Raw genomic sequence first — 27,592 nt, 5'->3', positions numbered from 1 at the left:
ACATGTAGGTCCTGTAACAGCCATGTGGTCTAAAACATCATTGTGCACTAACACTTCTAGAACATACTACTTACGTTATCTAAAGGAAACCAACAACCGGTTGCGGAGAATCAATACAATAAAGAAAAGGAAAGTGTGAAGACTGCTGTAGGCACACCTCACAAGTTAACAAAAAGGTTTGCATAAAAATGGATATTGTGCATATCATCATCCCAACAATTGTTCAGATTTAGACCATTTTGTCTATTATTACTACATGCAGGGTGTGTAATCTTGAATTCACTTCTTACACAAATATACAATAAACATATCTGCATGTTAATTTTGGCTCACCCGATATATCTCTGGATTCTATACCTATAGCAGATTAATAACAAAAATTTATCTGGCCAATTTTGCCCATAGTTGCCCTGCATTTCAGGCTCGTTCAACAGATGTCACTTGTGTTTATGTTAAATTCTTTTGTTTTTACTTTGTAGTTTTCTTTAAAATTGGTTGACAAAATTTGTGGGCTTGGCCTTGTTCTGCAAAGGATTTCATACATGTCAATATGTGAATACATTGTTTTTACGTGACTTGCACAGAATTATATATACTTGTCTAAGACGTGAATTTTAACCATGCTTGTGCTATGAATTTAAATCTCTTGAATCTTTCCTGGCGGCAAAGGACAAAGAATCTCTCTTGGATTGTAGATTCTGAGTTTTTACAAGCTAACTTAATCTCATCTTCGGTGACCCAATGACCATAAATAATTAAAAAATAAAATTGAAAATTTCTTCAAAAATTGTTTACCTTAAAGATAATGAAGTCAACTGATATATGATTATTTTCAATCACTGTTCATGTGACAATGAAAATTACATAAGATAATCTAAGTGACAACTTTATGGCATACTTGTAGTCCACCTAAATCGGTGATGATAATATGATTGTGCAAGGAGCTTACCTTCCAAATAAACTCTCCGCTGGAAGAAGAGTCGTTCCCATCATTCCCTTCTCCATCCGAATCGCTCTCCCAATCCGGAGTGTAGCAAACTCCCTCTGAACGATCTTGACTCACTTTGGAATGTTCACTATTCAAACTGCCACTTCCATCCAATTCATTAGCAGAAGCTACATTAGAACTATTGTTAATTAATACTTTGCACTTTTCTGCTAATTGATCAAACGTCACAGGTTCCAAGTTAAACAGTCTATCGAATTCAGATTCACAGTTTTCACTTTCTGGGAATTCAGAATTTTCTGCGATTGTGCTCAATATATTTTCAGACGTGGTGTTAAATATTTCATCAGCATAGTTTAAATTAACACTCTTTTTCCTTAGTACACCATTGTTTTCCAGTTCAGATACAATCTCGGCTGCTTCATTGCACTCGTAACCAAGGGAAATATCCTCAACTTCTTCATATGTTGGTTCGCTAGAAGGAACGCTCGGAAGATGATGTATGGGTGAAGGGTTCTTCAATGAATCCATGAAATAGGATGTGTATGCTGGGACCTGGATGCCTGCAGGCGACTCGTGTACTTTATCACTACTCCTGGGTGTATCTGATGATATCTGTAGCGTTTCCGAGTGCTCGTCTACAGTTTCCGGTGAGGTACAAACAGCATTACTTGTATGAGTTACAGTGTTACATTCAGAACTATCGCTACGTGGACTTTTCTCTACTGATTCTGCTGATCGCTGCATTTTCTCTCGTTCTATCATGTCATGAAATTTGCTCTTTTGTAGCGATGAACCATCACAGTTTTGAACTTCTTGACTTTCCTCTTCAATGGCTGAGAAATCTGACACTGGACTTTCAGTCATCTCATTTAACTTTTCAGAAACAAATGCTAGATAAGATTTTGGCTTCGGGCTCTCTAATAGAGTAACCTCATTAGTTTCTGTATCCACAACCAAAATATCCTCGCCCTCTGCTTGTAAGGTATCACTGATTATTTGTTTGTTATTTTGTCCATCTGCACAGTCCAAATCCTCAATCACTAAACTGTCGTGGTTATCGTTGTCATCACCAAAACAATTTTCAAGAGCTGCTTGAATGTCCTGCTCAAACTTTTCCATATTTGCACTCTGATATGAAGCTTCGGTAGAAGTTAGCACAAAAATAGGGCTGTCGAAGTCGAACTGCCTAGCATGAAAGAACTCCTTGTTCATTTTCCCCGCTGGCGAGTAATTTTCGCTGGTAGCGACCGAACTAATGCTCTCTCTTTCTTCAAGGATGGGTGAAAGAGGGGCTTGATACATATTATAGTGTACGCTGACGTCGGCTCTCTCGCTAATGTCATACTCATCATCTTCCTCTTCCTCAGGCTCTGTCACAAGCGGTTCCTGCAATGGCAGCTTCTCCTTCAATTCATTACGAATTGCAGTTACGTATTCTTCATCCAAACTAAAAGACACATAACTGCTGTCTCCCGCACCCTCATCGAGCTTCAACGAGGAGCAAGAACTGGAACTTTTAGGACTGACATACTCTACTATTTCAACCTCGTCACTTTCTTTCAAACTTACCGAATGTGCTAGCATCATATTTTGTTGAGAATTTTCACACCAAGGTTCTGCATCCTTTGCAGCTGATATATCTGTTGCTTCATGAAGAAGTGCCAAAGTTTTTCCTGCTGCCTGTTGCAGTGATGCCATCTGCTGGGACCAGAAATCGTCTGGGCTACTGCTTCTACTATTTGGTAACTCCTCCATACCTTCCACATTTCCCAAGGGGTCGTTGCATTCCCCTAGACATTCAGAGCGAATACTTGTTACTGCTGGCATATTAATACTGGTCTCTTCATTATAATTCAAGATACTGTTTTGCTCACTTAAAACACTAGTTGACAAGCCTTCAGGTAAATTTATGTCAGTTGCAGTGTTGCACTCCTCGTCAGATCTTCCAGGATCTTGATTGCACACACACTGTATACTATCCAACTCTGCTTCGATATCTTCCAAATTATACTTCTCAAAGCCATCTTCGCAACTCTCACTGAGGCTTCCCTTGTCTCGGAAACCTGAATCGCTACTTCTTTCGTCATCTGGTGTCTGCTTCAGAGACATCCCAAGATGTTCCGACTCATTATCATTTTTAAGTACGAAGTCCTGGAAACTATTTACATCACTCTGATCGGGGTAAAGCTTATCGTCTGCAGCAGAAACATTCTTCTGTAACAGGCAGTTGCACTCGATAGCATTTCCATCCGATGGTAAACACTGACAGTCTTTCATCAGTGTGTCGTGACCACTCTCACCTCTGAACTGCGAGACGTTTTGCAGAGACAACAAGCAACCGTTACCATTTATGTGGCAGATGTTGCTCGAGTCACTCTGCGGGAAATCAAATTTATCAAAAACAGAATCTTCGGTGCTTGCACTGTCACACTGCTCCTGCAAGTCACAACTTGCCTGCGGAATGGCTTCCTCACTCAATTTACTTTGCAAATTTAACACTTCCAGCGACATATTCATGCTGGGTTTGTTTACAGGACCGGCATCTTTGGAATCACATGTTACAGTATGATGAAATGAATCTTCTAAAGCATCTGTCGGAAACTCTGATGCTTTTTTACTACATTCTAATGACTCATCACATTCTCTGTGTGATTCTGACAAAATTTCATTTTGCTTTAGCAAACAACTTTCATTGTTTGTAATATCCTTAAGTAAAAAACTTGAATGCAAATCTGTCAGTAAGTTGCCCTCACCTTGATTCTTAGGATTATGAGAGAGAGATGTATTGTTGCAATCAGTATTTAAGTTACTACTCTCTCCTATCGAAATAAAGTCTGAAAAAGTATCATGTCCTTTGTATGAATGTTCTGAATTCAACCCCTCATTTAGTTTATCAAAGGCATTTGTATCCATACATTGTAACAATTTGTTGTCGTTGCCATTTGTAGACGATACACAAAATTCACTGAAAACAGTCTTTGCCGAATTATTTTTTGTAGAAAAGTCATTTTTGGGCACTGAGTTTTCCAAACTACTGTTCTCTTCAACTCGTGTGCGTGTGTTATCAATGATCTTGAAAGAAGCACTTAGATTTTCAGATTTATCTAGAAGTTCATTACATGCTGTCTCCTCTCCACTTGCTACTAGAGATTGTTGCTTATCACCTGTCCAGGACAGATTCAAATCAATTGAATTAACTGCATTCCCCCTGTACTTTTCCCCGTTACTATCAGAATTTGTTTCATGAATCACATTACTGAATTTATCATTTACACCAACATTGAACATGCTAGGTTCATATTTAAGTACATCTTTCATATCCCTACAAACAGATGACAAATCAACAGGTGATGCGGAATCAATTTCAGTGGTACAGCTCATTACGTTGTATGTCTTATCAAAGTCTAACTCTGTTGAGCTAGTTATCTCCAGTGAACTATCAATATCATTTTTAAAGCCCTTTTTTATTTCATCCGTTCCATTAAATAATTCCAAATTTGCATTTGCCAACATATCTGAATTTTGCTTTTTTGAGAAAGTTTCATTAACTTCAGCTACTGAAGTCTTCGATAATTGCAGTACATCATCCTTTGATTCACAAGATTGATCTGTTACACTTTCCACGTTGACACTGCCACTTTCTTTTTGTTCAAAATAATCTTCAGTAACCGAAATGCTGATCTCAGTTGGACAAACATCACCACCCACACAGCTATCTACTGCTGCTTCTTTGTCAGGATGCAAGTCTGTGGGCGAGTTACGGCCAGAGTTGTAAGGAGTGGCAGTTATAACATTAATGAACGGAAGGTTTAATTGAGATTCATGATGATAATTCTCATTAGAGCTTTCCACATTTATTGGAGGTATAGTGTACGTTTCATCACACTTATTAACATTCTCCCCAGTATCAAGTACAACAGGGTGATATGTTTCTGGTATACTGTGACTGGTAAATACTTTTTCTGGAACAGGTACATCTTTGTTGGTTTCTTCCGCATAAGCGTTTCCAGTGTCAATGTGTGTCTGTTCAATTGCAAAATTTTCAAAACCATGGTTTCCAGCAACGTTCACTTCTTTTCTATCTGTTTGTGTTGCAAAGTTACCATCAGGAGGAGGCACTGAAATATTAACAGTCACTACATCTGGCACTGAATTATAACCAGTTCCTACATCTAGCACTGAATTAGTATTATCATTATTACCAGTTCCTACATCCACATTCACTACTGAATCACCATTATTTGTAAGAGATATACTGCTCTCAAATGTAATTTCCTTGACACTGCTTTCTGGAGCTTCACCAAAGTGATCTAAATCTTTGATATGTACCAAATTGCCATTCTCAGCATTTAAAACTGGAGATGTACCTGCAGTGCTTGAGTCAGCATTACATGTAACAATGTCTTCCCTGCCTAATGTTATCATAGCTTCCTGTATACTGTCTGCACCCAGGAAGTTGGAAGTTACATCATCTTCATTAGAAAAGCCAACTACATATGTGGCTTTCAGTTCATCATCTTTATCATCACATCCACTATTCAACGTTAGTGCAGTTTTATAGTCTGAATTACTTGCATCAAATTCATCCTCTATTGCAGTTTCGTACATGCATGATTTTAAAAGCATGTTACTTTTTTCTGGAGTGAAAATGTCTTCACTGATCTGTTTAATTTGTATGCTTGAGTCAGTTGCATTTGAATCCGATGCAATTTTGGATTCTGCTGAAGTCTCAACATTTTGGCTTGAGCCATCATCGGCCAGGTTGTAACTTGCACATAGTGAATCAGGTGTCATGTTACCCGAAGAATAATTAGAGTCTTGTGAATCAGCAGTAGAAGTTTCGGTTTCATTAAGCACTTCAGCTACATCTTTTCCTCTTGACGTAATGCTTGCTTGGCTGTTTGGAACGATTGATATGCTACTTGTGGTGCTTGCCAATTTCTGTAAGGCCATGGGCACTTCAGTACCACTCTTCTCATCAAAACTGCTCCCAAGAATATTCACAGAACTCGCAGCTTCACTCCCACGATCTGGAATGACTGCTGGACTTCCCACTTTAAACCCTACGTCATCAAACGTATCCTTTTCCTGCTGCTGGAGAGCATTTTCTAAGAATTTGTCCCACGTGTCAATAGAGTATACTACATCATTTGGTGGACGATCAGGAGACCAAGCACTGTACGTTTCATAGTTTTTATTAGTTTTGTCTATCATCTGTCTCTCTGTGCCAACACCCTTCGACAGAAATGCTTCTTGATCCAAGGTGGTCTTTAGGCCCTTGAAAAAATCTAATGTATGATCTTCTGACGGTCCAAGAATAACAGATCCTGATTCAAAGGTGGCACCACTATCAAATAGATTATGGTCATCTACATTATTTGCAGACTGCGAATCGTTGGATTGCTTCTCTGATATTGGACTAAATGATTGTGAAAATATATTTTCCCTGCTTTCTCCTGACAGCAATTCCACATTGGGAGTACTTGAAAGAGGCAAAAATACTGACTCAGAATTTTCCATCCCTTGATCATTCTCTGCATTAACTTTCTCTGAATTGATTTGCGTCGAAGCAGCACTGCGAAGAAATGCAACATTTATGACATCATCCTCCTTTCTGCTGCTCGTTTGTTCTTGCAAGGCATCTGCTCCGGATATAACTGACCACTGTTCAGGCACCGTATTCTTATCACCTTCATCGACATCCATGAATTGTGTTTCAGTTGCATCTGTAGGCACAATACTAAAAAAGTTTGCACTATTGCTATCTTCTACCACAGTTTGATAATCACAGTTAAAAGAACTACACTGTTCTCTAGTTTGACTAGAATGTTGTACATTTTCACTAAACACGCTTCTGTGTCCATTTTCACTAGAATTTTCACTATCGCTCCCCACAGTTTTTGCGAACAAGGAATCTGTTTTTCGAACACCAGCCATCACTTGCTCCTTGTATCTTTCCGAGGCATCATTGGCTAAAAAATCATTGTCCTTATCACAGTTAGCCACTAGCATTGGTTCTCTTGTACCCGAACCTTCACTATCACTTTCTGACCCAGATGATGCTGAACGAAGTAGTCCACTGTTTTCGTTCAGCACCATGCTAGTTTTAAGGCATACATCACTGTAACAATCATTTTTACTCTTGCTATTTTTCTGTTCTGCTTGCAATTTCTCCAAAGTACTTAGAAAGTCTTGACCTAACACTGCTCCGTGAATGTTACTCTCGCTGGAAAAAGCAAGGGAGTTTCTATTTGAACTACGATTGCCTAAACTTTCAGTGTCACTCAAGTCACTGTAATCAATATGTGTTAACACCATTAGGTCTTGCACACTTTTTGATTTCTCCTTGACCTTTTCTGAAAATTCTTGCTTTTCGATCCTCTTTCTCCATAATTCATCATCTGTATCGGTCCCGGAGTCAACTAAATTGTAGCGCTCATTATTGAAATCTCCACTTCGATACTCTTGAAGGCTGTCCTGTAGACTGTCAAGCTGAAATGATACTGGGCCTTTCATTGACAAGGGCCTGGAAAGAAGTGAATCGGTAGTTCCTAGCCGGAAATCAAGCACGACGTTCTGCTCGGTTTGCGGCACAGTCTTAGACGGACTCTGATGGGATGACCCCGACTCTGAAGACGATGTCTTCTCTTGCGCCAGTGCATCATCAAGATCCTTAATGGCCTCCGATATCTTCTTCACAAATTTCGCCTCTTCTTCGTCATCCAAAGAATCCGCACCCTTCAACCATGCTTCGAACTCTGTATCTTTCTCACTTGAATCCTTAACGCTACATTCTTCTTTTTCGGCCACTTCCGAAGCAGTGGATTCACTATAGTCTTTAGATTCACTAAACGATTCAGCAGGGAGGGACGTATCACCCTCTCTATGTTTTGAATCTGACCAATTGGCAAGATCATCCAGTGATCCTCGAAGATTCTGCAGGCTAGGAGATTTCTGCGCGGCGAGGAAAAATTCCCCACCTAAGGATGGATGTGGTGAAGGTGTCAAGTCCCTTACAAAGTCCCTGATGTCGTCCTGATGTTGGGACTTCTCCATTACGAGGTTATCAGATATCGGTACGGAATTTGGCTTCAGTGTCTGCCATCGTGCTTCAAAGTCTGAGATGCTTGTATCTTGATCTCTGTAGAGGTGCAGGTGACTCAACATGCTTCCTACTTGACCCACGGTTGGTCTGTTGCTAGAGTGGTTCCAACAGAGCTTCATTAAATGGTACCTGCAATTAAACCATAATTAGAAAATGTAAACAGCTTCACACTATGCACATAGTATATGGTATCTATGATTTTCTAAAACACCTTCAGCAGTAATTTCATAATCATTGGCAGGCTGAAACTGAAAGTACAATGCTATTTCTTGTTGTACCAGAAAGGGCCAATGAACATACTGTCTACAGTATAGGTAAAAATGTGAAACTACCCCCTCCCTGTACATTACAACATACTGTAAAGGCACAAGGGGGCATGTTGGGGCAGGTTCTCACACATTCACTATCTTGGCCATTTGTGGAGATGATATGATCAGCATCATACTCAAGTCACTTTTACACCAAAGGGTTCCCCCAGGTACCATTTATTAGACTGGGCGAACTCCAGAGCTGCTCCATGGCATTGCTGAAAAACTTTGCACCAGAAATTACCCACCCCAGGAATTAAAACTTAGCCTCCCACACAGCAGTGAAATTACTGTATGGGCACAAAAACTAATTTTCTGAGCCCCCACCCCACCTTTTCAAGATGATAATCCACATTAGAATTGGATGCATATTTTACCTCACTTCAGCTGCTTCATCAAATCACCAAAATGTGGAAATCACAAGATGAAAGATCTGGATTGTAGGCAGGGTGCACTTGAACCACACTATTTCCACAGCCACTTTAGCTGTATAGGTTCATGCATTTTCTTGCAACAAAACCAGGCTGTTAAAATTAATTACTTTTGTTTCTTCATTGGCTAAAATTAGGTGACCCATGGGCAAATTAAAGAATTTCAGCCACTGATCTATGCTCCAAATCAGCCCACAGAAACTGGTCTCTCAGCTATGCATAGACTACAGAGTGGATATGTAAAGCATCCTACAGCATGTTGTAACGTCATCGCCCAAACCACCTGGCCACATGGAAGGCTGGCTCACTGTTTTCACTTGGGACTCATTACTGCACTTTTATTTTCTTGTGATTGGTAAATATCAATTAAATTCATGACCAAAATACAGACACAGTTGCTTTCTGATCAGAAAGAGAAAGAAATGGCAGAGCATCTTGAAATATGAGTTACATGTACCACATGGCAACCAACTCACCTACCAAGCCAACCCCCAACTTCACATATTTGGTGGAGGCACATGGTGGTTCGGATCCCACTTTGAACTGTAGGTCCCATCTCGATTAGCCTTTCTGTGCATAAAGTGGACTTAAAAAACAAAACTCAAACCCTGATTTCACCATAATTTTCACTTGTTAAGACAATATGTGTGTATTGTATCTGCCATGGTTCAGAGATGAGCCAAAACTTCCTGCTTCCATTGGTTACTGTTCCAAAACAATACTACTGTTCCAAAACAATACTATGTTCAATAAGATTTACTACAATTACATGTGAAACCTTTGTTCCATTGCCAAATAAATGTTAACCTAACATACTTACATATGTTGTTTATGAAGGCAAGGGAAAGTAGGCGGTCCTAGTTGATGACTACGTTCACCGAGGACTTTGACTATCACCTCTTCGTCGCTAAGTTCCAGGTATGGCAGTTTTCCAAATTCACAAATCTCCCACAGCAAAATACCAAAACTCCAAACATTTGCAGACTGGGTTACCTGTAAAATTAAGTATATTTTATTTTGGAGAATTGTTACAAAGAAAGGCAAATGTATACCTAGAGAGCAACCACAAAGAAAAAAACTTGCAACTATGATAATGTAGATTTTACAGTAGAATCCCAATTTTACCTTTCAATAAAAAAATAAACACAAATCATAAAAACTTGTCAAATACTGACTAACTTGTTTACTATATTCATCAAAATTAGCATTTGACAAGTGAAACTGATTTTTCATCTTAAATAATAATTATCTGGCATCCAACAACACCAAAGACGGTCACAACATGCATTTTTACTGACAAAAAATGGATATTTTTATGAACACAATGTTTTCATTTAGTACAAAAAATTAAGATTAACACACTGCAAAGTTGACTTCGTAACATAACATTGTGAAAAAGCAGAGGAAAATCATTGCCCTCAAATGTAAATATCATTTTTTTCTTTCAGATTTATGGCAAGTGAATACTCAAGAAACATTTCAATAACTTTGCCAGTACGGCAGTAATTATTACTATGTTAGCTATGTTAGGAAAAAGATATGTAAAAAAATGTCTTATCTACAACTGAACTGGAAAAAAAATGATGTCTCAATGGGAAGGAAAAATGATGTTGTCTCACTGGGAAGTCTCCCAAAAAGGACCAAACAAAAACTTCACAAACACTAAAAATACTGACTTTACCAGCTATAAAAATAAATAAATAAATAAATATAAAAATACTGACAAATTACTGAATAATATGACTGTTATTGACATACTGAGCATTTTTCACCCCAGTGTATCATACACGCTGAATAGGAATGTAAAAACCAGCTTTTGTACACTAACAGTGTCAACAATGTTCATTTTTTTGCGTTAAACAAAATAAACTTACCTCTTTAGTTTCTATGGTGGTCTCAGTGCAGTAAAGGGTTTCTGGGGCACACCATCTAATTGGCAGAGCAACATCAACAGCACAGTAATAATCATCCTGAAAATGAAAGGGGATAAATTTCACTACATTGAAATCAACTTACACTTACACTTAACGATCACTGCATTGCATCTGATGTGGGACATTTTATGGATAATGATGTGATACCACGTGGTGTCCACATCACGATCAGCTGGCAGAAAACATGTTGTACATGCACAGTATGGGGGTGTAGGATGGAAATGATTGGCTCTAGAACGTAATGTGAAACAATTGGAATTGGAAAGATTTTGTCATTTTCCAACGAATTTGGTAAATTTTCAGGCTAAAAAAATGCTAAGAATTACTCAGTCCTGTGATAATCTTGGATTATCTCTGAAATGATAGTGTTCTCATTACTGGAATCAAATTAAATTTCTGACATTTATAGTACAGAAACATTCGATAAACAAGCACTTTTAATACATGACCATAAGATTCTCAGCCTTTTCATTTATATGACCCAGTGAGTTAAATGTGTAATTAGAATTGTATTTACATCTCTAATTAATATTCAATAATAATATCACAATGCTAAAAACAGACATAAAAGCTTACCTTAAAGATTTCTATGCTTGTCCCGTAGTCTCCAATCTTCACACTGAGATCAGGAGTTACCAGACAATTGCGTGCTGCTAAATCCCTACAAAAAATAACATAACTCTACTTTAAAAATAATATAATTGAATGTTCCAATTTCAGATGCATTTAAAAATTCATTGTAGTGGCATATTCAGGAATGGTTTTACATATTCTGCCAACTTATATTGATGTCACCTTGAAAAAAAACATTGCTAACTTTTAGTATAGTTTTTATTCAAATATTTTTTAGGTATTCTAAACATTTACAACACCACTGGCCAAGTCTTTTAAGTAAAGTACAAACCTTTGATACTGTGGCAGAAGCTTTAGAAATTGAAATTCATGTACAAGATTAAAATATATACTATGTACACAATTATTTTCCTGAAGTTTACGGTTATTACAAGCATAAGAAAACAGTTTTTCGTTGTGATGTTTCAGAACACATGCTCCCTTCATCAGACATTTATTTTCATTTTGACTAAAGATACAGTTATAACAATGGTTAGCATTTTTTTAAACAAAATGAATCCGTTATACAGGGTGAGGCAAAAAGATGTTAACAATAAATGGGTGTTTAATCACTTTCGATTACAAGCAGGGATTTGGTTACAGGGTTTCAATTTGGCACCCATCCCTATCAATGCACTCATTGAGTCTGTTCATTGTTGTTTGTAAGGCCCTCTAGGCCCTTTGGACAGGAATTACAGCGATGACATGAGTGATGCGGTGTTTCAGGTCGTCTAGGTTGCGAGGTTTGCTGGCGTAGACCCGATCCTTGACCATGCCCCACAGCCAAAAATCACATGACGTCAGGTCGGGTGAACGTGCTGGCCATGGGAGAGAACCACCACTACCAATCCAGCGTTTACCGAACGTGTCGTTCAGGTAATCCCGAACCAGCAGACTGTAATGGGCAGGGGCGCCGTCTTGCTGAAAGTACCCTCGCTGGCAAGTGGTACGTTCTCCTCCATGAACGTGCTGAGCATGGCAAGGTAATTCTCTCCCCTGACGTTCTGTTCTTCAAAAAAGAACGGTCCAATCACTCCAAATTTGCTCACGGCACACCAAACGTTCACCTTTGAGGAATCCCGCATGTGCTCTCGAACTTCCTTCGGGTGCTCAGTCGCCCATATGATACAGTTGTGCTTGTTCACACGACCGCTGATGTGTAATGTTGCTTCGTCAGAAAACATGAACAGAATATCAGGCTCAATGTTCACCATTTCCAAGAGAATTTCTGCAGCCTTCACACGTGCTTGCTTGTCCGCGTTTGTGAGCTGCTGCACAATCTGCAAGTGGTATGGCTTCATTCCTAAGTCACGATGCAAAATTCTAATCAGTGACCTTTTGCGAAATGTTAGTTTCTAGAGAAAGTCTGCGCGTGGACTTGGTTGGACTGGCTAACATCGCTTCCTGGACGGAGATGATATTCTCTTCCGTTCGGACAGATCTCTTTCTACCGCTGTTCCCCTTGCAATCGTCTTGAACGGACCCCGTCCGGACAAACTTCTCGTAGATCCTACCAATTGTCAGGCGTGATGGTGCATCCCGTCCGGTCCAGGCCTTGAATTTTTCTTGTACGATGCGTGGGGACTGGAAGACCTCCATTCAGGCAGCTATCTTCCTTCGTTCCTCAATGGAATATCGGGCTGCCATGGTTTAATATGCAAAATATATATATATATATATATATATATATATATATATTTAGTCTTCCATACTATAAAGTGACAATGGAGTTTGTAACTGCCACAAGTGTTAAGACATTTATTCCACTGGGAGAAGAGATGATCAATTCCAGTCTTGTAAAAAGAGGTAGGTTGCTGACGGATCCACAACCTCACCCACTGTTGCACTTCCTCGTCCGAATGAAACATACGTCCACGAATGTCTTTCTTCAGGTCACCAAAAATGTGGAAGTCACAAGGGGAAATATCGGGGCTGTACGGAGGATGTTCAAGCGTTTCCTAGCCAAATGTCTGAAGGATGATTCCGTCCAACAGATTTCCAGGGTGTTTTGACTTTATGGCACGTTGAAGTTTCTGCAACGTGTCTGCATAGCACTGCGCATTGATTGTGGCTCCACGCTCTAGGAAGTCGACAAGCAGAGGGCCTTTGCAGTCGAAGAAGCAGCTCATCATGACCTTACCGGAACTCGCATGGACGTCTTGCATTGATGTGCGTCCTTCGCGGAATCTCTTCTGCCACTCGTGCACACTTGTCAGGGACATGCAGTGTTCGCCATACACTGCAGACATGCGACAATGAATTTCGCGTGTTCCAGCACCATCAGCTGCCAAGAAATGAACCACACCTCTCTGCTCTTCTTTGCTTGCCTCCATTTCCAATGCTGGATGAACACACTTTTCACTACGCTCACCTCCTGAGCAATGACGAAGCAACTGTGTGAACCTGTGCGTTTTCCCTATGCGTTTTCTCATACCCTACAGATGGCAGTATCGATACGTAACAACAGTGTTGCCAACTTTTGCGAGGAATGTGTTTTATGGTGGGTGTTCAGTTTTCATTTGACTGCCTCTCATAAGTTGCTATATTACAACAATGTAACATCGACAACATCCATTATATAAAGGATTCATTTTGTTTAAAAAATTGCTAACCATTGTTATAACTGTATCTTTAGTCAAAATGAAAATAAATGTCTGATGAAGGAAGTGTGTGTTCTCCTGAAATGTCACTACGAAAAACTGTTTTCTTATGCTTGTAATAACTGTAAACTACAGGAAAATAATTCTACAATGCAAGCAATGCGTACATACAAGATAATAATTGGTCACTAACATGACATTTATGATGTTATATTTAACAGCTTCGAAACTTTCACATGCTGTCCCAGTGGCAGAGTGCACTGGATGGACCAATTCACTATCTCACCACTGAAGATTCTAGTTTCGAGTCATAGTGTACACGTGTGTGTGTGTGTGTTTATGTACGTACCTTCATCAATTTTATGCAATCATCATTCATCCTCACCATTGCAACAAACCCAGAGAGTCAGAAAAACTAGGCAAAATAAGAAAAATACAATATCTTGACAAATTTATTATCATTTTCAGTGTTATAAACTCTACCCATGAAATGGTCACTAACTTCTTCTTTGCATGTGTGTATGAAAGCAAAAAATCCTCACTTGCACATTGTGACTCACAATTATTATGAAAACATAATGTTATTTCATGAGTATCTACAGGACAAGTGATGATGCTTCACATCATATAATAATTTTCAATTTGTTAGGTTAAACTCATCTGGCATGTGAGCACGTATGCTCAAATTTGATAGGGTTTGTAAGATGAACTGCGTCACTTTACACAAGTAACTCCCGTGGAGTGGGTAGCTCTGAAGTAATATTACACAGAGTTTATTACTGAAAAAAGGCTAAGAAGGGCGACCAACCTGTACTACCTCTTGATGTAACTCTCCCCCCCCCCCAATTTGCCAGAAATGATATAGCAGTGATCTTCAAAAACAAATGAGAGAGAAAGGTCATGTTTGCACAGAGGCCATGGTTGTCTGATATTGAGACAGGGGAGGGCTATGTCCCCCCCTAGGCACTGAACACCAGCTGAATGGCAAATTTCTTACATTTGTTGATTGTTTGCTTTGGTTTATTTTACTTCGCTTTTCGGCCACTTTTGGCTAATCATTACAATGAGTAATGAAATTGATGAAGGGACACTCACAAAGAACACCCATGCCTAGGCCAGGATTCGAACCCAGGATCCCTGGCAGCACAGCATGTTGTGCTAACCACTCTGCCATCGACATTGGCTTTCTAACAAATAATTTAATTTCAGTATCAACAAACTTCATTCATTGTTTAATATGTCTATATTATTACATGTGTGGCAACTTTGCACATCCTATGTGGGTTAGCAACCCTGAATTACACTATTGCACTTATACTTACGTGTGTACAAAACCATTGTCATGCATGTGTTGCAGGCCAGCTGCAATATTACAACCCATTAACAATGTGACTCCCTGCTGACTCAGCGCTTCTGCAGTAGGGATGTTGTGTGTCAGGAACGTCTTTAAGTCTCCCTGAAAATAAAGCATGGTACATAAGTTTTTGATTTGTCAACATATAATGCAGCATATTAATGCCCTTAGGTTAAATTATCTCCAAATTAATACAATAATCCATATTTAACATCCTGAAATGAAGTATTCACTTATTCCCGAACCTGTTTTTTACGATGATCTATTACATTTGGTGACCACTGAAAACAATACGTTCCCAAGAGAGAGGTGGCAGTGACCACCGACATTAATAATAACCCGTGGCTCTACAGCCCTTGAAGGGTCTAGGCCGATCTACCAGCTGCCAGTCTTCCTCCCACAATCCTGCCTAGAGGTGTGGAAATCTTCAACTTGTAATTGGGTGACGTGGGGTCAGCACATCGAACCCTCAGCCGTTACAGATTTCTGACACCAGGTTATGCTAATCACTCGTAGCTCCCCAATCTCTTCACAATGGTGGGTTTCCACTGATCCTAGAGACTGAACCCAGGCAGATTCAAACCCACCCATGCCATCCTGAGTCTGAGTGCCGTCCCACAGTATGAGTTCAAAGCACAGAATCAGACTGCACAGCTATGGAGAACTCACCAAAATTAATAGATCATACATATGGAGAAACTAGTACTCACTTTATCCGAAAACGGTTTTCTTCTTCTTTGTTCTATTAATTTCAGTGACCACTGCCACCATCCTCGTTGGAACTTGTTGAACAGTAGAAGAAGTTCCAATGAAAATGGTGGCAGTGGCCACTGAAATTAATAGAACAAAGAAGAAAAAACAGTTTCCGGATAAAGTGAGTACTAGTTTCTCTGTATTTATCTACTACCGCGTCTTTCTTCTCCCAATTATGAATTAATAGATCATCATAAAAAACAGTTTTGGGGAGAAGTGAGTACTTCATTCCTGAATATTAATTTGCTACTATATATTTCTTTCCCGAAGCATGGCTTCATATTTAGTTGTGGCAAAATCAGTTTTCAGAGTATAAAGGCCCAGAAAGCTCAGATCAGATCATAATCTAGTGGTGTGTATTGACCAGTCTTTGGAAGTAATGAAGTTACTTTTCCAAGTAACAAGTAACAAAATTTAGTTACTTCTTGCATGGAAGGAAATTTTCTTGAGTCAAGATTTTTGCATATTCTTGAAGTAAATTTTTGCCAGGAAGAATTGATGATTATTAAATATAATAAAATCACAACAATCGCAAATGGTCAAAGTAATTTATTTTTAGAAGACCTAGTATAATTTCTGACAATCACTTTCAAAGTTATGCCTTAATAGTAATTAACAAAATAATGGTTTGTTAAAAATACAGAAATAAATTGTTAATCTTCATTTTCAAGTAGAGGAGTTTCCTTCAATTTTATTAACCCCTTCTGACATATATGCAAGATTATTTGTACTTTAATGAAAATTAATGTTAATATTATGTGGTCATCTGTAGGTAAAAAAGAACAGACTACTTGCAAATTCATCCATGGGACATCCTATTTTCAATAACTTAAATGTAACCTAGTTAATTTAATGGTAACTATAACTATACACAATATTTATACATGCATGCATATTGCATTTATGACCTGCATCAAAGAATTGTATTATCACTGTTGGGACTATAAAGACATTGTTCTGGAATTCTATCAGGAATGTAAAAAAATATCTCCAGTGAATTTAATAATAAAATATTAATGAAGTGATTTATCACCATCTATGTATTTTTAAATTTATCAATTATGGTTATGAACGTGAAAAATTAACTACTAATATCACAATGTGAGATTTCATTAAAATTCATTGACCTGAGAAAATAAGTAGCAAAAGAGGGCCACCCTAAGTGTGGGGCCCTAACCCCACACCCCCTATATGCCTTCATGGCATGGTGTAAAGCACAGGGGAACACTTTACTTTACTTTTCATCTGAAAAACTTCAATATCCCTTTTTCATTGGCTCTTGATACTTACACTTGGACATGCTTCTAGAAGAACAAGGAATGGATCTGTCTCCAGACATCGACCAACCATTCTCAGAATGTTTGGGTGCCGAAGATCTCTGTAGTGTTTTACCTCATGTAGAAAATACATTTGATCTGTTGGAGTGGCATCTTCGTGAAGGATTTTTACTACTACATTGGATGTAACTTCTCTGCTTATGATTCCCTGGGCTTCGCCTTCAACAACCTATGAGAAATAATAACATATTCACATATGTATATTGTATATGTATGTATTAGGTACTCTATTGCATCAGCGAATTTGTGTGTCGGTAAAATTGCTGATAATTTTACTGATATGTCTATAAATATATTATAATTTAGCGCAGTAATTTGCTATTTTCTTATAAGTTTTATGGATGTAAACATAGTCTTCATTTCCTACTTTTTTAAAAAGTAAATGTGTAAATATGTGGCTTCTTTTGCACTGCAGTCATGTATTAACTAACATACATTTATAAAGTTGGTCAAAATTAACCATACATTAAATTTCTATAAATCTATCAGAAGTAAAATAGCATTCAAAGTTTTAAGAAATTAAGCAGAAATATTTTGCTAAAAACCAAAATCTCTATGAGAAATGAAACAGTAAAACAAAATATTTTTTACAACATAATTAAGCACTTAAGTATTCCACTCATTATTTGAGCGAACGATAACAGTTTAACGGATGTAAAGTTAAATTGTTGAAATATTTATCTTACCCGTCCAAACCAACCGCTTCCTAACTCTCTTACATATTTCAGTTGATTCCTTGGGAAATTTGCAAGAGGATCACCTAAAAAAAGAGAAAGGAAATCCAATACTCAATAACTCAATAAGGTATTAATGGAGTCAAAACTCATACAATGTATTATAATACAATTGAAAGCATTCAGTAGTTAGTCAATTGTGTACATATATGCTTGAACAACTGTGACCGTCTTCTACACTCACAATTTTTTTTTTGTAGGAAGATTGATTTCAAGTTACGTCTTGTGGAAGCACACTAAATGTGTTGACGGATCACTTCAAGTGAAATAATATCTTAAGAAGTACAAACTATGTTTTCAATTATTGTAATGGAACTTGTAAAACATAATGAAAACCCAGTGTAATGTACAGTTGCACAACTCCAAATTTGTTGATCTCTTTCCAAAATACTATGAAGACAAAAAAAAACTGACATAAAAAATAAGACCTGCCAACTGCAAGATTGTGTGTTTTGCCAACAACAACAATATTGAAACTGAGTCAGCATACTATGTGTGTGTGTTCCAACTCCATTGGGTACACTGATGCAAATGGAAAAGTTTGTGAAATGCTACCTGTTATAAAATAACTAATGTGCTCTTTATAAATATAGTTATGAATAAAATGACAAAGATGCTGCACACACTAGCATATGCAGTTTTTATTATTATTAATAATAATATATATGAAGAGGCTGGAACTGTAAAGGTGGATATTACATAGCTGTGCTTCTAGGGGATGGGGGGACACAATCTTGAACCTTCCTTTCAAAAGTTGTTAAAAGACAAAAATGGTAATAGAGGTTTCAATTCACTAACACTTTCATTTGATACACTCATGTCTGTGTATGCCAGTGGTTGCGCATACAGTATAAAGGCCGTATCACATGGAACTGGATATCGTTAGTTGGCGCTGAACTGGCTACCTGACCCGGAAGTGATGGCTGCCTGGCTGGCTGCTTGACTGGTTTTGAGGAATAGGCCATGTTCTAATTGCTACTGGCTTTCCTCGACTGGATTCTGTGGAACAGCCAATCAGAGCAAAGTTTGGCCATGTGAAGATATTTTGTGAGTTCACACAGGAGAGTTTTTTGTCTGTGGTTTCAGAGTATTGGCTATTTTAGTTCAGATGACGTATAGTGCATTCATGTCCAGTTCATTAATATTTAGGTATTTATGAAAAGCGATGAGATGTGTACGTGACAAATATGATTAGCCGACAATGAAAATCCTTATTATTACAAGTGTATTAAATGTTTTTTTTATTATTATTATTCTGCGAATCTCATATATGAATATGCATACCAGAGTTAATTAAAAAGCTTGTTCAGTACGCATTGATTACCACATTTTTTTCGAGCCAATATCTAGTCCATACTTTTCTTTTTTAATTTTTAATAAAAGCATAAAGCAGTAATTTTCCTACAACAATCTTCAAATTGCTCGTCCATCTTTACAGGTTGTCTGCTCTGCACAATGTCTTATGAGAACAAAAGTCTATCAACAAGTACGGTACAAGTATCATGTGAGAAATGGGTAGCCAGTCCAGCGCCAACTACAGCATTCCTACTGGAAATCGAGATCCGTGTGATTCAGGCTTAGGCTAACATGACAGAAAATATTTTAAAAATAATAACAACAACTCAAACTTACTGAACCAGTCCTGCGCAGAGAGGCCATGGCTCACTACATTGTTGAAGGAAGCAGGTCGTTTCTGTTGCAAGGAGCTCGAGCGGGCTATTCTTGGTGGACGAGGCTTGATATCAGGCAGAGGCTCAAAGCAAACTGTTCCATCAGAACTGTGATTCCCAATTGACCCACAAGATGGCACTGAGACGTTGTTAATTGGTGGAGGGAAAATTGTAAATTCATTTGATGTAGCGGCAGGGTTGACGAAGCCTCCTGTGGTTACACTGTGGTTTGATGTGCTATCTGTGAATTCCTGAAAGAAAAGAAAGCGCTCATGAAAATTTGTGCTCAGCATCTGCTAGTCACATATACAAAAAAAAAAGTACGATTAAAATATCAAAGAGTAAAATTTCATATATTGCCCATCAGTCATAACAATCATGTTTTGCCTTGTATTATTATTATTATTGTTTTACAAATCATCAAACTGAAAGAGAATTGAAAGTACAATGATGTTATTAACTTAAGACTTGAGTCCACTAATTAAACAAAAACTGGATAAGACTTGACTGTTCTTAAACATTCGCCGGCCCCCGTGGCGGAGTGGTTAGCACATCGCTGTACAACACCAGGGTTCCCGGGTTCGAATCCTGGCCTGGGCATGGATGTTTGTGAGTGTCCATTCATCAATTTCATCACTCATCCCCATATTCTCTAATTAGCCAAAAATGGCACAAGAAGCGATGTAAAATAAAACGAATCATAAAATCCTTAAACATTAACACTTTGTGGATGAGTAGTTCTGTCTTCCTGTATTCTTTCACAAAGAGACCACTTAATCTGCTGTCTTTCAAGCATCCCTTGTCCATGTTTTATATCGTCAGGGATAGAAAAAATTCACCTGGCGATTGAATTTTTAAATCCAGTTCTAAAAATAATTTTTTAACAATATTTTGAGTTGGATTACGTAAATTTCCATTACTTTTTTTTTAAAAAAATAACTAGTACCAATGGCGAGGATTAGGGGGGGGGGGGCGTAGGGTGCAGTTGCACCCCTACTTTTTGCCACTCTTGCCCACGCACTATGCCAAACCTTATCTTCAAATATAAATAAATTGTCCTTGCGCACCCCCCGGTTTTGGAACCCAATAGCCGCCACTGACGAGTACAGTATTTTTTTTTTAATGTTTGTGTGTTTTTTGTATCGCGTATATCATTAAATCGGAATAACACACATGCGTTAATAAAGTTTTGCACTGTTGTTAACCGAATATTAAAATCCGCAGGAATATTGTGGAGACGGCCATATATTAGCATTACAGCACAATAATTAATTACTTTTAATTCAGTCTTGTATTAATTAATAAATTAAATGTAAGATCACTTCGTAGCTTAGCTTAGATTCGCGATCTTAGCGTGTACTTGAAAAAAAAGCTGGATCAGAGAAAAAGGGCTAGCTGACTCCTGAATTATTTTTAGTATTCTCTGACCCTGTATATCATCATTAGACCTAGGAATTTTAGGTTCTAAAAAGTGTGTTTTAGGTTCCTAAAATTGGCTCTAAAAATCCTACAATAGGTCCAGAAAATCTAAAGTTAGGCTCGAAAAATCCTGAAGTAGGTTAAAAAAGGCCTAAACCAGTTCAAAATTGCTGAAAGATGCTCATTAGTTATATTGTCACCGGCAATGAGAATGGGACACACATATACTGAAATACGCATTATCTTGCATAACCTTATGTGTGTTGCCTAACCTACGGCGATGGCAGAACTTACCATTGGAAATTTGGTTAGACAACTATCTTTGTTCATGTTATCCATAGTTAAACTCCGCAATTTTGTCTGCGAGGATCATCTTATATGCTGAAAATAATCTTTCAACAAAAACATAGTCAGTGGTGCAAACTTCAATGCCGAAATGTTAGTTTGCAAGGCATGATTGCCACAAAGCGCGAAAGTGAGCATGATCACATAGATCGGACCACTTTGGATTGTACAGGTAACAGTGGCATCAGACATTTTGCTTTGTTTGGAGCTTTGAAAAATCACCATGCACTTGGAGGAATGGAAATCGACAGAGTACGTTTCAAACACGTTCGTCATTGAATTTTCTCGTGACCAAACAAAGCAAATACCTCCGACTTAAAAATCCTGTAAAACCTTTAAAAATATATAAAAACCTAAAAATTGGCTTGATTTAGGCACATAAACCTAAAATAGGTTCTAACAAGCAAAATAGTTTTTTTAGGCACTATAAAACTCCATCAGTTGTTGCGTTTTCTTTAACGAAACGCTGACATAACTTATTATTTGTTACATACCTGTAAAGGGGGAAAAAAGTTAAAAACCTAAAATCAGAGGTCTAATCATCATCGAATTGGCAGCACTTTATTCACAGAGCCTAGTGAAAACTACAAAAAGTATCACACAAACGTGCGGACAAGATAAGCTAAATTCAAAAATCATAAACGGTAAAACTTACATAAATAGTTATAATAAGATTTCGTTAAAGAGACCCGTCGTTAAAATTTCTACATTACGCACGCAGGAGACACTTATGTAACTTTAATTGCTGAAAACAAATTACAGGTGCCTGTAATACCTGTGTAAACCTATTGTTACTTATCAATGGACAATTTCATTTGCAGCCCCAGCGAGTGGTTAGAACTGCAAGAGCAATGATTTGTATTCATTACCGGCAGAAGATAATTCATGTAAACCACGTACACTTACTTGCCACTCCATTGTTCGGCGATTCACGTAGCAGATTTCTCTTTCAGAAGCTCATGACCCGAACGACCTAACGGTTACGTACGATCATGAAATTGACAGTGTCGTTAATCTCATTATAGGGTGTATTTCACAGTATGAACCACACATATCTTTCTGGGTCAAACAAAATGGAGCTATATAGGGTGACCATACGTCCCGTTCTGACCGGGACAGTACAGTTTCATGATCAAAACACATGTATTTATTTGGTATTATTATTGAGGGGAGCAGCGTGCAGATTTTGGCAGCGGATGAGATCCACGACAGGAAAAAGATTGAAAACCCCTGGTATATGCACTTATCGGAAATCGAACCTTGGTCTACTACGCTATAGTCGGACGCCCCACCGCCTTGTCATCAAGGGGTCCCGGGTTCGATACCCGGTGAAGGCAAAAATGGTTCGGATCCCACTTTAAACTGTAGGTCCAGTCCCGATTAGCCTTACTGTGCATAAAGTGGACTTAAAACGCAACTCGGACGCCCCACCGACTGCACCTCCTTCACCAATGAAAAAGGCACAACTAACAATCCCGTAACGAGGATAAGGATACGTGGCTCCGTAGTTCAAGGGCCAGACCAGTGAGTTAATTTGCTCATTTCGATACATGCTGCAAAGTTTCAATTCTCATATTTTTATGACACTTCGTATTTCAATTTTCTTCCCACGCTCCTGCCTGATAAGCGTGTCACAGCTTGATTACTCCTATCTATAATTTGATTATTTCCCGCAAGTGTTATCAATATTGCTCGTCTGATTATACAATCTTTTGACGTTAAGCACCCGTGGAGATATCAAATGATAAGTGTTAGATAAGAACAACCTTAAATTCTCGTGAAACAGTAACGCTTTCTTTACGACTCGTACAATTTTCCAATTTTATACTATTCTTGCTTCACTTGAACTTCATTTGAAAAATCCTTTACATCTGAATTTATATTTTTCTTAAAATACCAAAATATAAAGAGTGATTACTAAAAATGACAATTTCCTTACGATTTTAGCGGAAAATGGAGGTACAAATCGTAAGGCAATTTACAACTCTAAGCTGGGAGACAGTAGGCACCGTAGACGTGATAATTGTTTCAAGGCAAGACTGCGGCGGTAGCACTGCCCGAAACAATTCCATACAGACAAAACAACACGAGTGAAAAATCAGGCGAAACCAGGTCTAGCTCAGTTGGTAGAATAATGACACGGCATGTCTGGGGACCCGGGATCGAATCCTGGTCATGAAATTTATACATAAAAGTCACAAGTTTAACGTAAATTTCTCAGTTAATTTTTTCTGACGGCTTTGATTGATTTATTTTACATAACTTTTTCTGCCACTTTTGGCTAATCGCGAAGTTGAGGATGAATCGTGATTGGGCGAATTCGATGAAAGGACAAAAACACATAAGGACAGCCAACAAGAGCCACACGTGATTACAGACGAATTTGCACGTTACATACAATTCAAGTATGAATGAATGAGTTGACATTTTTTTTTGGATGCGTCGGCACATATGGCCATTTTGCACCCTTTAAAATATAAAAGTGCTCCCCTGTGCATTGCACCACGCCATGAAGGCATATGCGGGGTGTGGAGTTAGGACCCCACACTTTCTTGACCACGGCCGAAGGTGGGGGTGATGTGATGAGCACCACGCCCCTGGCCGCATTTACCCCCCAGTTTCCTCCAGGTACTTACTTTGTACGACGATGGGTGGGGACCGGAGCCGATTGAACAGGTGGAAAAAATAGTTTCTCCCCCGCCGGGGATCGAACTCTGGTCTCTCGCATGGTAGCCAAGACGTCCTAACGACTGAGATACCGCGGCTCCACCTGGTTCCTTTAAAATATGCGAGAGAAAATCCCAGGGGAGTGTAAAAAAAAACTTGAAGGTTGTAAAGGGGATCCCCGCACAAAATTCCGGTGGGGGGGGGGAGTTTTATTACAACAAACGAAAGATAAGCAATTACTTTTAATTTCAAATATACTGTACTAAGAATAATATCGAAAACATACACAAATTAGTGTAGTTGTGAGTATTAAATGCTTTTTCTCTCTCAAGAGATCATTAACAAATCTACATCAATAGTCACAATAAAAGTAAAAAAAGAATGCAAAATAATAACAACTATGAAATCTAATTAATTTATATTAACATAAAGCAAAAAGTAAATAAAAACTTATACATAATAAAACCACTTCAACTATTTCATAATTTATTAACATCTATAACCAGTTAGTAAAGGAAGTAGTTTGCTACTTTATATCGGATATAGGTATATAATAGTAACAAATTTATTTATTTTTATTTTTAATTAATAAGAATAAGAATCTATTTTAGATTTACTAATTTGATTTAGTAATTTATTTTTACTTTTAATAACATTATAAAAATGTATATCGTATAATTTATATGTATGTTTGTGGGGGGTTGTAGATTAAGATCTTCCCCCCCACCAGTCTTAAATGATTTCGCACCCTCCTGTCATCATCTACCAACATGGTTGATAAGGAGTTGGGAAGGTTATAAAGTTTGTCTGGGGGCATTACACAGGGTGTATCAGAAGTCCCTTACCACCCCTTGTAAAATCCGCAGTGATGTATTTTCATGGAATTCGATATGGGCGATACAAAATGGACCTAGGGGGACACCTTTTGGAGTATGTCACGAGGACGGCCGCCATCTTGAATTCGTTTTTTTTATATTTAAAATGATACGTGGATCATGTGATACATGACATATTTTTCAGTGGAAATGTGAAATTAATGGTGCAAGTAGCAAAAAAAAAAGTATTTTATTTACGAATGCATATTGAACGGATTTGGAATTTACAAATACAAGTATGTGAAGAATATATTTATTTATTTACTTATTTATTTCTTGTTTTGGATGGCGAAGTTAAGGCACAAGCCTTTTCTTACACTTAACCATCTCTACTCTACATTTTATAAATTGATTTTTATAGCTAACTGTTTGTGAAATATATAAAAACTAAAAACATTAAGATACCAAAAAATGAAATATATAAAAACTAAGAACATTAAGATACCAAAAAAAGAAAAGCACAAGAAAAAGAAAAAGAAAAAGAAAAATATGCAAAAAACAGAAAAATACATACACTACGAAAAGTAAAAAAATACACGTAAAACATAAACACACACACAACAAACAGTCAAATTACAGAAAAAGTCTGTGGGTGTTGGTCCTACAAGTTTACACGAAAGTTTAATTTTATTTCCCTGTTTTCAGTACTGGTAAGTTGACTCCAGAAGATGATTTCTTAATTTTGATTTGAATTGGCCGAGAGAAGAAGAGTTTCTTATGTCATTGGGGAGGTCGTTCCACGCTCTGGTAAAACGTTGTCTTGTGGGAGGATATATACATTTGCATTGCAAGTTAAGAATGGGTCAGATTCATTGATACTGTATCGGTATAGGCATATCGGTGAAATTACCGATACGATATATGTATTAAGTCCGTAATGTAGTGAAAAATTAAATTTTACTATTATTTTTTGTTTATAAACACATAATTCATATGCCTTTGTTTCTAAACTAAAGGCTTAAATATTCAATTTCTGTCTTCACAACTAAACCCCATGGAGCAACCCTCGAAGGGCCAGGGCCTGCCAGAGTGACATTTTCATTGGCTGACACGTGGTCAGAGCATCGAGTCCCACCATGGCCATAGGCAGGAAAAATTTTCGGGGGGGGGGGGGTTATTCATAATTGTTATCTTGGGCGTCGCCAGAAATTTGAATAATAGAAATAATAATATATTATAATAAATAGAGTATCAATTATAAACCAATTTTATTGCAAAATAATAATAATAATAATTATTATTATTATTGCTGTTGTTATATCCTTGAGGAGGCTTACTCAATCCAGCAGAAGACGAGTGAATATCCAGCACAAGTTTTTTTTTTAGTTTTTTATATTTTTTTTACGTTTCATACAGTGTACTGAAATGCACAATTATTATATTTTGTTATTAAATTTTAAATACCTTCATGAAAATGCTTTAAAAGTTAGATGGAAAGTTTAGTCAAAGTTTTTGATGTTTGACCTTAAAACTTAATTTTTGGAATTTTGAAAACTATGTAACCAGTTATTATTTTTATAAACTTAGCCCGGTGCATGTATTGTAACCGCAATCGCGAACGTAACGTGCTACGAAACTGGAGATCCGAGGTTTGAACTCCTATAGGGGGATTTCCACCTTTATCGGACAGGGAATTTAAAAGTTGGAAAGCCATTTTGGGACAATCATAAGGGAATTTTTAGTCTGACCCAGGAATAATACTGGCAAGTGGACAGCAGAAGTGGGTGGGCTGCAATTCTGAGATAAAATACTGTTTGGCTCAAGTTTCAGAATTCCAAATTTATGAAATTTCTAGATGGATCGTTTCAACATTGTCTCCTTGTTGTATTTCTGTGAAACTTCGACTAATTTTTTGAAAATGAGTTACGGGTTTTGGTTTCCGAACTTCAATTAATCCAACATGTGAGATGTTTTGGGGCGGGGGGGAGGGGTTGAACCCTCCAAACCCCCTCTAAATACGGCCATGAGTCCCAGAGTGCCATCGCCGTTGCTTTCTGACTATGGAGAGTTTTTTTTTTTTTTTTTTTTTAAAGCAAAACCCATTGCAATCACCTTTTAAATATAGCAATTAAGGTTGTTAATGAACCATTAATGTTCCAGATTTTTAAATATTCACACAATTCCTTTGGCTTTCTATTTAACCATAGTTAATTTCCCGAAGGTTCTCCGGGAGTTCCAAGTTAGCAGCAGCCCGCCACAGCACCAGCGCCAGATTGTCTACGCAGGCGGGCTTTCATAGAGGAAGAACAAAGGCATAACAGCTCAAGTGTCCTCGAACTTTCCATTAATAATTAAGGTCTGGATATTCTTCAACATTTGGGGAAAAAAGATTCCGCTCTGTGATAACTCAAATCCATTACACATTTAAGCCTTCATGAACTAAATTTAGAGGTGAAATTAGAGGGCAGACGTACGAAGAACAAAGGTCAACGATCTATAATTTTGAAAAGGAATTTACGTGGCTAAGAGTGAAGTCCGAATGTTCACGATTGGTTTACA

General features: G+C 37.8%; 1 protein-coding gene across 4 annotated transcripts in view; it reads right to left on the bottom strand.

The window, feature by feature from the left end:
• LOC145989888 (uncharacterized) overlaps nucleotides 1–27,592 on the bottom strand; it is a 174,979-nt gene that overhangs the window by 21,916 nt on the left and 125,471 nt on the right. For all 4 annotated transcript variants that reach the window (XM_083125368.1, XM_083125365.1, XM_083125366.1 and 1 more), the window contains 8 exons: nucleotides 19,750–20,038; nucleotides 18,070–18,143; nucleotides 17,337–17,552; nucleotides 15,262–15,395; nucleotides 11,304–11,388; nucleotides 10,668–10,763; nucleotides 9,614–9,786; nucleotides 950–8,183 (listed from right to left, as the gene is read on the bottom strand). In XM_083125368.1, coding sequence (XP_082981494.1) covers nucleotides 950–8,183; nucleotides 9,614–9,786; nucleotides 10,668–10,763; nucleotides 11,304–11,388; nucleotides 15,262–15,395; nucleotides 17,337–17,552; nucleotides 18,070–18,143; nucleotides 19,750–20,038 — 8,301 coding nt within the window. The remainder of the gene's footprint in view (nucleotides 1–949; nucleotides 8,184–9,613; nucleotides 9,787–10,667; nucleotides 10,764–11,303; nucleotides 11,389–15,261; nucleotides 15,396–17,336; nucleotides 17,553–18,069; nucleotides 18,144–19,749; nucleotides 20,039–27,592) is intronic.

This window comes from Lepisma saccharinum, chromosome 7 (genome assembly GCF_977018435.1).
Source record: "Lepisma saccharinum chromosome 7, izLepSacc3.1, whole genome shotgun sequence".
NCBI lineage: Eukaryota > Metazoa > Arthropoda > Insecta > Zygentoma > Lepismatidae > Lepisma > Lepisma saccharinum.
Note: the sequence above shows the minus strand (reverse complement) of the source record. Positions and strands in the feature narration are given on the sequence as shown.